Source organism: Schistocerca serialis, chromosome 2 (assembly GCF_023864345.2).
Source record: "Schistocerca serialis cubense isolate TAMUIC-IGC-003099 chromosome 2, iqSchSeri2.2, whole genome shotgun sequence".
Taxonomy (NCBI): Eukaryota; Metazoa; Arthropoda; class Insecta; order Orthoptera; family Acrididae; genus Schistocerca; species Schistocerca serialis.
This window is the reverse complement of record NC_064639.1, coordinates 445,384,789-445,397,766: the sequence shown is the minus strand read 5'-3', so window position 1 is coordinate 445,397,766 and position 12,978 is coordinate 445,384,789. Positions and strand designations below refer to the sequence as shown.

The following is a 12,978-nucleotide window of genomic DNA, read 5'->3' as shown; positions in this document are numbered from 1 at the left end:
ACCTGCCCGATTAAGGGATCTGACATTCCACCCTCCGATCCGTAGAATGCCAGTTTTCTTTCTCCTGATAACGACTTCCTATTTTATCCAAGAGGACGCCATCATCATTTAATCATACAGTAAAGCTGCATGCCCTCGGGAAAAATTACGGCTGTAGTTTCCCCTTGCTTTCAGCCGTACGCAGTACCGCAACAGCTAGACCGTTTTGGTTAGTGTTACAGGGCCAGATCAGTCAATCATACAGACTGTTGCCCCTGCAAGTACTGAAAAGGCTGATGCCCTCTTCAGGAACCACACGTTTGTCTGGCCTCTCAACAGATACCCCTCCGTTGTGGTTGCACCTACGGTGCGGCTATCTGTGTCGTTGAGGCATGCAAGCCTCCCCATCAACGGCAAGGTCCATGGTTCATGTGGGGCTGGTCACTCAACTTCTCCTTCCGCGGCTTTCATAATCTTTTTACAGTGCAGTCGTTTGTCCAGACCAGTAGTCGCGGTATGGTGCGTATACACTTGCGAACAACATGCTCGCGAGCTCAGTATTCTGTGTGATACTGCTCGCGAGAGCGTAGAAGTTATGGGTACGTGACAGTGGGGTCAAAACTGACTAGGGAATGGTCCATCCCGGCATATAGAAACATCCCCTGAAAACTTTTGTGCAGGAAGAATACAAAGAAAGAAAACTCTGACAACATTTTAGCTTCCAAGACGCACTGTAAGTATTTTTTAAAAATTGTAAGTAGGCTGTTTAGGTTTTCTTATTGGTAACGCCACGTAGTGCTCTGTATGAAAATCACTGGCTGTGCTGTGTGCAGTCTGTGGCTAGTTTGCATTGTTGTCTGCCATTGTAGTATTGGGCAGCTGGATGTTAACAGCGCGTAGCGTTGCGTAGTTGGAGGTGAGCCGCCAGCAGTGGTGGATGTGGGGAGAGAGATGGCGGAGTTTTGTAATTTGTCATGAACTGCTACATATATTATGACTATTAAGGTAAATACATTGTTTGTTCTCTATTAATATCTTTCATTTGCTAACTATCCCTATCAGTAGTTAGTGCCTTCCGTAGTTTGAATCTTTTATTTAGCTGGCAGTAGTGGCGCTCGCTGTATTGCAGTAGTTCGAGTAATGAAGATTTTTGTGAGGTAAGTGATTTCTGAAAGGTATAGTTTAATGTTAGTCAGGGCCATTCTTTTGTAGGGATTTTTGAAAGTCAGATTGCGTTGCGCTAAAAATATTGTATGTCAGTTTATGCACAGTCTTGTATAATAGAAATACGGAATAGCCACAAAATAATAACACAGCGCATTTCGGAAATTATGAAAGAAATTGGCAAGGTGCACCGAATTTTGAAATGGAACCGCCGAAACGACGTAACAATGAGCCATAATTATTTTGAAAGAAATATGGTTAGAATACAGAAAAGAGGTATAGATAGGACTTTTTGGGAATAGTGATGAATGAAGGGAGATCTCCAAGAAGTAAAGAAAGTTTTGTTTGCAAAATACTGCAGTACAACAAACCCTGTCCTTTCCTTTTGTATTATTCCGCTATATGTTTGTGTACCCTTGTGTATTTATCTTTTTCCTGTCTTTAATTGTTTAGTTAATAAGATTTATGTCGTAGAATTTTTCAAATACTATGTTATTTATCTTGTAAAGATGCTTAGACATTATTTATTCTGTTTTGTTTTAATGCTCATATGTGAAGTTGATGTTTCAAAAGTTATTCTGATCTTTTATGTATGTACTTATGTCATAATTCCTGTAACACTGATGTATATGTTATTTCGATTCTTTTGTAAAGCCTGTACCACAAATGTTATCTGTACTATTATGTTCTTTAATGATGTATTTTGTACCTTTATAATTGTATTTTCATGTTGTAAATTTATAATTGTATAGACACCAGTTCTTCAAATTAAGTTCCATTTCACTGCACACGTTTCTGTTGGTCATAGTATATGGGCAATATGTGAGAAGTAGGGACTGATAGTGTTTGCACGTGTGTTAATAATTCAGCAAGGGACTGGATAACAGCATTGCTGGTTCTAAGGACAATTCCAAAAACTTTGTGAGTGCACAAGTGGTGGTTATGGACTTGCTATATTGTCCACAAGACTCTTCAATGGTGATTGTGCACCTGCACAGTCACATCAGATGGCTGCTGGCCGTCTCTACAAGGACTACAGTGGGTCTGCATCTTTGATGACTCACCAGTACCACTATTTCTACAAGGACTACAGTGGGTCAGCACCTCTGGTGCTCCACCAATACCGTAATCTCTACCAGGACTACAGTGGGTATGCTCTGTGATGACCTACCCACCAATATTCTTCAAAACTTCGACTGACTCTGCTGTGGGTTTGCTCTGTTGTGGCGCATTACCTGTCTGCATGTCGAGAGTCAGCACTGTCTTTCCGTTGGAAGGACAACACTACTTCTTCAAGACTGCATGGAAATCCACTACTTCTGTGTGCATTTTCTTTTACTGCTCAGACTTTGAGAAAAACACTGCAATTTTACTGTGACGAATGATGAGGACTGTCTTTATGGACTGTGAGAAAATTTTAGCTTTTGACCAACATTGTATCAATAAGTGTGTGCATTTGATATCTTTGTTATTGTAATTATGAAAAATTTTTCAAATCTGTATTGGCCAATGCCCAAACCAATTTATAAAATTTTTTGTGGGGAGCATGGGGGCTATGTAAGTAGGCTGTTTAGGTTTTCTTATTGGTAACGCTCTGTATGAAAATCACTGGCTGTGCTGTGTGCAGTCTGTGGCTAGTTTGCGTTGTTGTCTGCCATTGTAGTACTGGGCAGCTGGATGTTAACAGCGCGTAGCGTTGCGCAGTTGGAGGTGAGCCGCCAGCAGTGGTGGATGTGGGGAGAGAGATGGCGGAGTTTTGTAATTTGTCATGAACTGCTACATATATTATGACTATTAAGGTAAATACATTGTTTGTTCTCTATTAATATCTTTCATTTGCTAACTATCCCTATCAGTAGTTAGTGCCTTCCATAGTTTGAATCTTTTATTTAGCTGGCAGTAGTGGCGCTCGCTGTATTGCAGTAGTTCGAGTAATGAAGATTTTTGTGAGGTAAGTGATTTCTGAAAGGTATAGTTTAATGTTAGTCATGGCCATTCTTTTGTAGGGATTTTTGAAAGTCAGATTGCGTTGCGCTAAAAATATTGTATGTCAGTTTAAGCACAGTCTTGTATAATTGTTCAAAGGGGACGTTTCAAAATGCATAAAGCTGCGGAATTCATGGCTCGCAATGCGGCTGTATAGTGCATGCGCAACTTGGCAAGCGCATACTACTGGCTGACGACGCATCACTAAACACATAATACGACTCGGTGGATTGTAATTTGTAAAGCGTACTTCTGTTTTCGTCGATAGTTCTCTGAAACAATTGTCCGCGGTTAATGTTTACTCAAATTTGCAACTCATTCAATACCCATTCTAACTACCAGTTGATTTTGCGGCGGCATATATGTTAACAATGGAGATAATCCCGATTTAATATTCACTGTATTTAACGTTTGCTGTTAAACAGTGCGGAAAATCGATTTTGCTTCCTAAAACGTGACCCTGAACTCTGAATGGAAGAAAGACTTACACGAAGTAACGCTCCGAAACGAAACTCACGGAAGTATGAAAAAAATATTTACTGTACAGGGTGACTATAAAGGCCCATTAGACGCGTTAATGACCACAATAAACCCACAAACTTAAATAATTAACATCAACAAGAGTTCTTTATAGGAATTTTCTTGAGATATGAATTATGTAGAGCTGCTCGTGAGAAGCAATCCACCGTTACCGACGTAGGTACACAAGACTGGGGCCTCCAAACCGCAATGGATATGAACATTGCTGATTTCAAGGTTTCTTCGACCTGATTACGCAGATTTCAGAAATCACACTGTAGAGGGAATCGCAAAACGCCAATGTTTAATTCAAGCAAAGTTGTGGAGGAGATGCTGTTAATTCGTAGCTGACGTGAAGACGACGCTTGCTATTATCCACACATCTGCTGCGACTAATGCCCGTCAGAACTGCGAGCAAAACGCACTTTATCATGTCGGGTGGAAAATGAGACAGGGTCTGTTGTGCAATCGATTAATGTTATGACATACTCATATACAACAATGCTTGTGAAAAGTGTGAGTCGATTACTATTTCCGCAGTTTTACGCCCGTCTTCAGAGACCTGAAGGTATGTTAGGAGCAAACATTAAGAAGAAGACAGTTCAGTGGCAAAAATCTTATAATTAACGTATTAAAATCGGAAAAAAACAGGAAAGAATAATGTTTTAAGAATTCGTTCAAAACGATTTCCAACCAACTGCAGATATTAATTCATCTTTTTGTTCGATTTTTGGACTGGACACCTGTCTCTGTCTTTGAAGAGGACAACGAAAAGGCTACTAATAAAATACAGATTCCACCCGGAACAACCAATGTGACTCACGGTACACTGTTTTTTCGACTGAGGAAGGCATTCTTAAGGGAAGTGTCGGATAATATAATTTCCGATAGCTCCGTGGTATTTGAGGTTCAACAGGAGAACAGTATTCTTAAATTTCACTAGTAAGTGCGTTACTTAGGCGCTTTTTATGAATTGCTTTAAGTATTCTCGGTGTGCAGCACGCTAAGCAGACCAACGGCCAGGACCATTTCTTAGTCCATCGCAGTTCCAAAACAAAACTAGTAACTACCGTGAAGTGCCTGAAAGCATTACTTTTTATTTCGTCAGTTGTGCCTGGTGTAAGAAAAGTGTTTGTTTTGTCATTTATTTTTCTATGGTACGAATTACATCTGCAGCAGTTTAGATTTCGATATGAACTGCATTTTATTCAAAAAATTGATGATCTGTGACATTTTTTGGAATGGCTTAGGTACTTCAGATTCGCATGTGTAACTCTGGATATTCGCACTACGCGGCGCTACGCCATCTTGTCACCGCCGATCGCGCGCTAGGCAGGAACGTCTGTACAAACCGCTGTCGGTTCTTCGTGCGACGAAAACGAGTAACCTTAACAATTAAAAAAAAAAAATACTTTCAGTGCGTCTTAGCAGCTAAAATTTTGATAAGGCATTTATTTCGTTGTAATCTTCCGGTATCCGACATGTCGGATTGGACCATTACCTTGTGAGCCTGAGCACCCTTTGGCGCTCGCCAGAGAAACCGGCAGCACGTGCCCTGCTTTGGCCATAAACAATTCGAGCAATGTGACCGGTGCAGCTCATGAGCAGCCCGGCTCTGTCTTTGAAATGATTTCTGTCAACTACACTCTAAGACAGAAAAACGCGTTGGTCCACGTGCGGTCCTCATGAAAGCACTTGTTCGGCTAGGCCTTGACTGACAGAGGTGCTCGATGTCCTGCTGGCGTAAGTTATTTTCGACGTACCGAAGTGCTGTAAGGATGCCGCGTATGACTTCCAAAGGGGTCCTGCTACGAAAACAAATGGCACCTCACACTATCGGTCCCACTGTTCTCCGGGGGTCTCCAGGCACGTCTTCCCTGGTCATCGGAGCTCAGTTTGGTGTGGACTCACCACTGAAGACCATTCTACTACGACCCATGAGATTCCCGGTAGAAGACATGTCTGGAGGCGTCCCGGACAGTGACGCGATACCAACACGGCTTTAGCCCGCCATACTGTAAGACAATCAGAAGTGGTGGTCTGGGGTGCAGTTGCGTGACATAGCAGGACTGTTCTGGTTGCTATCAGCTGCACCCTTACATCACAGCGTACGTCGATGATATTCAACGCCCTGCTTTGTTGCCCTTCACGGAAAGCCATCCTGGGCTTACATTTCAGCAAGATAACGCACGCTCTCACACGGCGAGTTTCTGCTGCTTCTCTTCGTGCTTGCCAAATCCTACCTTTTGCAGCCAAGTCGCCGGATCTCTCCCTAACTGAGATCATTTCGAACATTATGGGCAGTACATTCCAACCATGTCAAGATTCTGACGATCTAACGTGACAGTTGCATTGAGCTTCACACGATATACCTCAGCAGGACATCCAACAGCTCTATTAGTCAATGCCAAGCCGAATAACTGCTTGCGTAGAGAGCAAAGGCGGACCAATGCGCTATTCACTTGTTCAATTTATGGAGTTCTTTCTCCTAAATAAAGCATCCAAGTTTGCTGGCCGGAGTTGCCGAGCAGTTCTAGGCGCTTCAGTCTGGAACCGCGCGTTCGCTACAGTCGCAGGTTCGAATCCTGCCGCAGGCATGGATGTGTGTGTCGTCCTTAGGGTAGTTAGGTTTAAGTAGTTCTAAGTTCTAGGGGACTGATGACCTCAGATGTTAAGTCCCATAGTGCTCAGAGCCCAAAGCATCCAAGTTTCCTGTAACTGTAATCATTTGTTTGATTTTTTTAAAGAATGTATTTTGGAGCAACTACAGACAACATTTCGGAAAGAATAAAGGTATAAAGTATTAAGATATGTCATGGTTGGTCTGTCAGTTTCATCGAGCGTGAACTTCGATAAGCAGTGTGTTAATTCTCAGGGTGCTACGACTGTTTCAGTTTTCTACTGATTTGCGATGCTAATTAAGAAATATAATGCTCAGTTTTCTATTCTGGTAGAGGTCCTAATTAACGTAAAATGTAATATCAAATGTAGTCATAATAGCAGTACATCCTCAGGACGTGCAATAAATACGAATAAAGTAGATCTCAACGCAGTTTTGTGTCTCTGTTGTTTGTAAACTATCCCACTCGTGAATTACATTTAATAAAGAGTTAGAAAACACGATTTTACTGTGACAGGATAGCCTCAGTTTGTTCACCTGTGTCTGGACGCCCACTGCCGAACCGGAACACGATGGTGCCTTCTTGACGGAAAAGCCGTGGACGCTTGTTGCCGAAGGCCGCTATAATCTGGTTCCCTTCATGGCTGGTAATACTGACCTCGAGCGAGTTGGACACACACAGAGTAAGATAATATTTACTTGTGAATTTCATATAATATATTTTAATTTTTAATAATTTTCCAGACGCATAATTTGTGCTTGAGAGATGTCGTAAGAAATAAGTAATTAAAATCGGTTTATGAGTAAGCAAATAAATGCATGTACTTACAATACTTAGTACTGATGTACCGTTCTTTTAAGTAATTTCATGAAGTTGAGCATGGGCCCTCAAAACAGATCTGAATGATGCGAAATAACTGAAAAATCCGTAATTCTTCTATCCTATAATACTTCCTGAAGCAACTCCGGTGAAGAGTTGACGACTACGCCCACTTTGCACAGAAAGCGAGACTATCGATTTTATACTGCCTTCTGAAAATTTCTCCTGTTTCACTCACTTATAGAGCACCATTGCTGTCCCCGTGCCCACCGAACACGCACTTAACCAGTTTTCGGGAAACCCTGTTCAGGCAGAAGCATATCCTAAGACGGCTGACCGCTTTGGCTACACGCCAGAATGAGATATAGTTTCTAGTACATGATTAAGCATCTGTAATACATCACCTACTTGTGCAGAACGGAAACAGCTTCATTATTGTTCAGACATACACCCCAGCACTGAATTTCCGAGTGGAGATTTGTAAATAGATCTAAAAGTGTTCAGTACAGACAAAAAAATCATATCCATCTGGCAGTTCTCTTATACTGATCCTGTTTAGAGGCACACTTTCTTCTGATGCACTTACAAAACTTATCCGCTGTGAAAGAGAAACGTTCTGTCCATATTAATTACGGAACTGGTCATTCAGAAGTTCACTGACAAGTTTTGGAGGATAATCTAATCTCCATTTCCATCAACACTCCGCAAGCGACTTAACAGTGTGCGGTGAAAGGCACACAGGACATCAGCTGCTTTCTTCCAGTTCAACGGCTGGTTCCGCGGCTGGAATGCTCAGATATGCCTTTACGCGGTTTATGTGTTCTACGATCGAGTAAAAGCCAACTTGACTTTTAATGTGACCAAGGACATGATTTGAAGGATTTTATGCCAAAAAAAAAACATAGATGATTCCAAGCTTTTGCTTGTTTCCATACTTCCTGCAGTTTGCTGGCTAAGTCACTGACGTCTTCTTTGCTGCTGCCTCTTGCTGAAGTTGCAAAATCGAACGGTGAGGTCATTCGCCTGCCGTAGACGATTTCGCAATGGCTGAGCTGCGTGCTGGTGTGCATGTGTTGTCTGGAACGCAGGTGTGCCACAAATTGTGTTAGGTGTCCTGCAACCCACTTAGTGACATATCATTTTCATGAAAGTTGGACGAACACGTGCATCGCGACCATTCCCCTCTGTAGGAGCTGGTGTTGCCATTAACTTGGCAATCTTCCATAACTTGCACACTTGTTGTAATAAATCGGAAATGAAATCGGAACTTTGATCAATAATTGTAAAAAAAAGGTGAGACACATTCCAAAATCCACTCTTTAACAAATGCTGTTGTACTTTTTTCTGTATTTGGTGCATTAGTAGATATCTCAAAAAAAGCTCCAAAATGGTCAAAATATAGCAATTTCCATCTTTTGTTTCCGGTAGGGGTCCTACGAGATCAAGCCCCGTTCATTTAAAAGAGTTGCTCGTGTCTGGGAGTTCTTGCAGGCATCCTTTGGGTTTGCCCTGGTGATTCCGTTTATTGCATGAGTCGCAAAGTGAAACGTGACTGTAAGAAACAGTTTTCCGGGATGGCCACCAATAGATTTGTGCTATTTATAAGTAAGTTGCATTTTTGCCACTATTTCCACCCAGTGGACTCTCATGAAATTTTAACACTTGTTCCCGCAGTACTTCAGGTGCGACAAAAGCAAGTAATTTGTACATGGAGAACTTCGAGCAGGAAGCCCTGTCGTCATCCGAATGGAAACCTACTTGCTTTTTCCGTTATGTAGACGACACGTTCGTCATCTGGCCACATGATATGGATAAACTCCTTGACTTCCTTACACATCTTAACTCCATACACCCCAACATTAAATTCACTATGGAGACTGAAACGGAGGGTAAATTACCTTTCCTTGACGTCTTGGTCAAGAGAAGGGCTGACGGCACCCTAGGTCATGGGGTGTATCGGAAGACAACGCACACTGATCTGTATTTGCACGCAGACAGCTGCCACCACCCTTCACAGAGGAATGGGGTACTTCAAACTCTAGTACATAGGGCGCGCACTATATCTGACGCAGAGAGACTCCCCCTAGGAATTGGAACATCTGAGAACTGTATTTCGAGAAAATGGGTACTCATAGTGGCAGATTCACCGTGCTCTCCGCCCAACCACTACAGCACAACCTGTGGAGATGGATGGAATCACGAGGGAGGAGGTAGGCGCTGTGTTTATTCCATATACAGGCGCACTCTCGGGGAAAATCGCCCGCATTTTGAAGAAACACCGGGTCGGAACTGTGTTTTGTCCTCCGAATAAAACTCGTGCACTGGGGGGAGCGCCAAAGATGACCTCGGTTTGAGGAAGGCCGGTGTGTACCAGATTCCGTGGCAAGTCGTATATTCGTCAGACGATGCGTATCGTCGAGGATCGACGCCGTGAACACCAGAGGCACACTCGACTGATGTATCCGAGCAAGTCGGCGGTCGCTGAACATTGTTTGTCGGAAAATCACGCTATGGAGTATGAACGCACGAGGATTCTGGTACAGACGTCGAGATACTGGGACAGCGTTGTTAGAGAGGCCATCAAAATTCGCACCAGTGACGACCTCATAAACCGTGACTATGGCTTTAATCTTAGCAAGGCCTGGGAACCAGCGATTGGGTTAATCAAAAGTAAATCGAGCAAACGTATAGTTGTGACGACCACGGTGGACAGAGCCATCACACCGACGTCATCTCAGACCCCGTCGAAATCTGTTCCACCGCGCAACCTTGGCGCGGGGTGCGGACAACGGAGGAAGTGCACCGCGGGCGGAGGGTATTTAAATCGGCCACCGCCGCGACCGAACCCAGTTCCCTCTGAGCAGCCATAGCGTACGGATCTCCGTGCCGGCACGTTCACAGGAGCTCAGTCCGTCAGTTCACCTGATGATGGTGACATGTATGATCGCCGAAATATTGTGCCCGTTTTACACTGTAGACCGCCAGTACACCCGTGGATATTTTGATTAGTTATCGTTTGCACCCTGTATTCTTTACTGTAAGAAGACTTGACGATATAGATACTTAAGATTTCCCCACGAAAAAAACTATATAACAATAACTCTGGAAGCAACATCTCATGCGGCTGCCCCCGTCGGAGGTACGAGTCCTCCTTTGGGCATGGGTGTGTGTGCTGTCCTTATCATAGGTTAGTTTAAGTTAGATTAAGTAGTTTGTAAGCCTACGGGCCCTAGGGACCTATGACCGCAGTAGTTTGGTCCTATACAACTTACCACAAATTTCCAAAGTCTCATGGTTTCTCGTCGTGATTGATAAATGGTGCGTTTCCGGGTTTAAGCCAAGTTATTGTTTCCATTATACACCCAGCATTTCGAGGACCGACTTAGTATATTCTTCAGGTGCGTCGAGTTTTGCTGGCTGTAGTCCACGGCAATGAGTACTCGCAACATCTGAAGAAGACAACTGGTTCGGGTATCGAAATCTTCTTTCTTCTTCTTCCTAGCCTTATCCCGTTTCTCTCCAGGGTTGGCATTGTTGTACGGATTTTGCTAACGTTAATAACAGTTAATGGCCGGACGGCATGCATGACGCCAATAGTCCCTCCGGAAAGGAATTTATGTACCTCATCTGTCTGAGTCTAAAGTAAATCTCATGTTGAAGTGTGAGAATGTTTTCTAAATGTTTGCGTAGCGTGTGTTTTGAGGTGGGACATGGATATTTAATTGGAAATGGAAAACCGCCTAAAAACCACATTCACGTTAGCCGCCTCACCGGCCCTCGTCGTTAATCGGCGCGACGGATTCGATTCGGGGCAAGCTGTTCTCCATGAATCCCAGAACCAGCGACTTAACGAGGTCTGATACCCAAGAGGGTGGTCGCTTGTCGAAATGTTGTGCGTAAAATGGAAACAGCAGCTATGCTGAACGCCAATAAGCACGCCAGTAGCTTTAGACTTGTGTAATTCATTAGCAGTCATACCTTGTCTCTGTAAATCTCTTCAGATTATTGACTTCTATAACTCATTTTTTGGTTTCAGCGTGGTTTGCTCTGTTACCAGTGTTGAGATTTGATTCTAATATATTCGATGTTTTTTATGGCAGAGGGTGGTATATTATCCACTGAAAAACAAATAAACAACCTGAATGAGAACTTTGACGAGATTGTGGGATGTGATCTACGACTTCCGACGAGGGAAGAACGGCTGAAAGGTGCCGCGTCCGTCAAAGAGTTCTACTACAACGGCAGCGACATCACACTGAAGGACAACTACACCACCGCTCTTGTAAGTCGGAGAAAATAAAGCTAACAGGTGTAAATCACTGCCGTTAAACAATTACAGAGATACTTTGACCTCTCATATTACACTGAGCCTCTAGTGTTCAATCCTGAGGTTTGTTTGCAGCGGTACATCATTCCCCTCTTGTGTCTGCCTTCCTCTTTATTTCTGCGTATGTGGTGCAGCCCATGTAACTCATAATCTAATGCATGTATGACATCCTTGGTCGATCCACGTGATTGCGTCCCTCAGTAGCTCCTTATGCTATTGTTCCAATTATACTGTTGTGTCTTAAACTGTGTCCTACGTGTTTGTCTCTTCTTGTTTGGGTGTGCCTCCACAAAGATCTCGTTTCCTGTATTCCGAGCAGTTCTTCATTGGTCTTTCTCTCCATCTGAGCATTATCCTTCTGTAGCACTAAATTTCCAGGGCTTCTAGTTGTCCTCTCTCTTGTTTCTCTATTCTCCAAATTTCACATTCAAATGGGGCCAGACTCAAAACGCGTGCTTTCGTGATCTATTTCCTTCCTTACGGTCTTATGTTTCTCTTGGCGAATAACTTCTTCCTTAAATTTTACGCGGCTGTGGGCTGCTACATACTGCTAAGTATATCTTTCTGCCCTTCACCATCCCTAGATTACACCCACGCAGATTCGAGAGTCAGTGACCACGTTTCAAAAAAGCAGGTTTCTGTGATGGACTTACAAGCGAACATAATCTCATTTATTTCGCAATTACAGACACGGGTAATGACTTAGGCGATAACATCTAGCCCGAGCGACTCTACGACCTACAAAAAGCGAATCTGGAACTTTTAAGGGCAGAATTCAATGTACAATCAATCCCCTTAAGAAACAGAGCGAGGCAGACGAGGAGATACTACCAGAAATGATAAGGAGAACCAGAACGACAAAGTGGGCTGCTTCAAACAACGCTACAAAGAACTACTATATCAATCTACGATAGCGAAATGGGAGCAGTATATTAAAGACTAAATGGCAACAGATGTTCGGAGATTTCCATACAAACTTCCAACAAACATCCACTGTATAGTCAACCTTGAAACGATCCGACGGTACCATGACGACAGACTGGGAGACATTGGTCCAGTAGCTACTCGGAACTCTGTAGACGGAGGTTCGATTTTCCCGACAGAAAGGAAGGCTGGCAACAATGAAGTGAAAGAAGAAGAAGAAAGCACCAGGGCCTGATTGAATACCGTCAGATGTGTTGCATCAGTTAGTGGACCAAACTGTGCCATATACAGTACAATAGCGTTATTAAAGTCTTTCGTAGGGACAGGTGCCCAGAATCTGGAATACTTGCAGTAACATTACATTAGCAAAAAGGGGAAGACAAAGACGCAGAAGAACCGAAATCTTATAGGCTAATTTATTTGGGAAACGTTGTAGCCAAAGAACATGAAAAGCTTCTGTGACGCCACCTGAGGGACCACTGGCAGGCAGTGAGCCCCCTGAAGCAGGTTTCAGGAAACGGAAATCCACCGACGATGCGATAAATTACGCAACGAATATTGTGAACATCTCAAAAGACAAGTGCATTATAGGCATAATGTTGGTATCGCTGGGGTGTTTGATAGCTTGTGGTGACTTGC

General features: G+C 43.2%; 1 protein-coding gene across 1 annotated transcript in view; it reads left to right on the top strand.

Annotated features, from left to right (window-relative positions):
* The window catches only part of LOC126456058 (esterase FE4-like), a 61,648-nt gene extending 50,260 nt beyond the window's left edge, over positions 1-11,388 (top strand). The window contains exons 7-8 of the mRNA XM_050091813.1: positions 6,786-6,951; positions 11,189-11,388. Coding sequence (XP_049947770.1) covers positions 6,786-6,951; positions 11,189-11,388 — 366 coding nt within the window. The remainder of the gene's footprint in view (positions 1-6,785; positions 6,952-11,188) is intronic.
* The last annotated feature ends 1,590 nt before the right edge of the window (positions 11,389-12,978 follow it).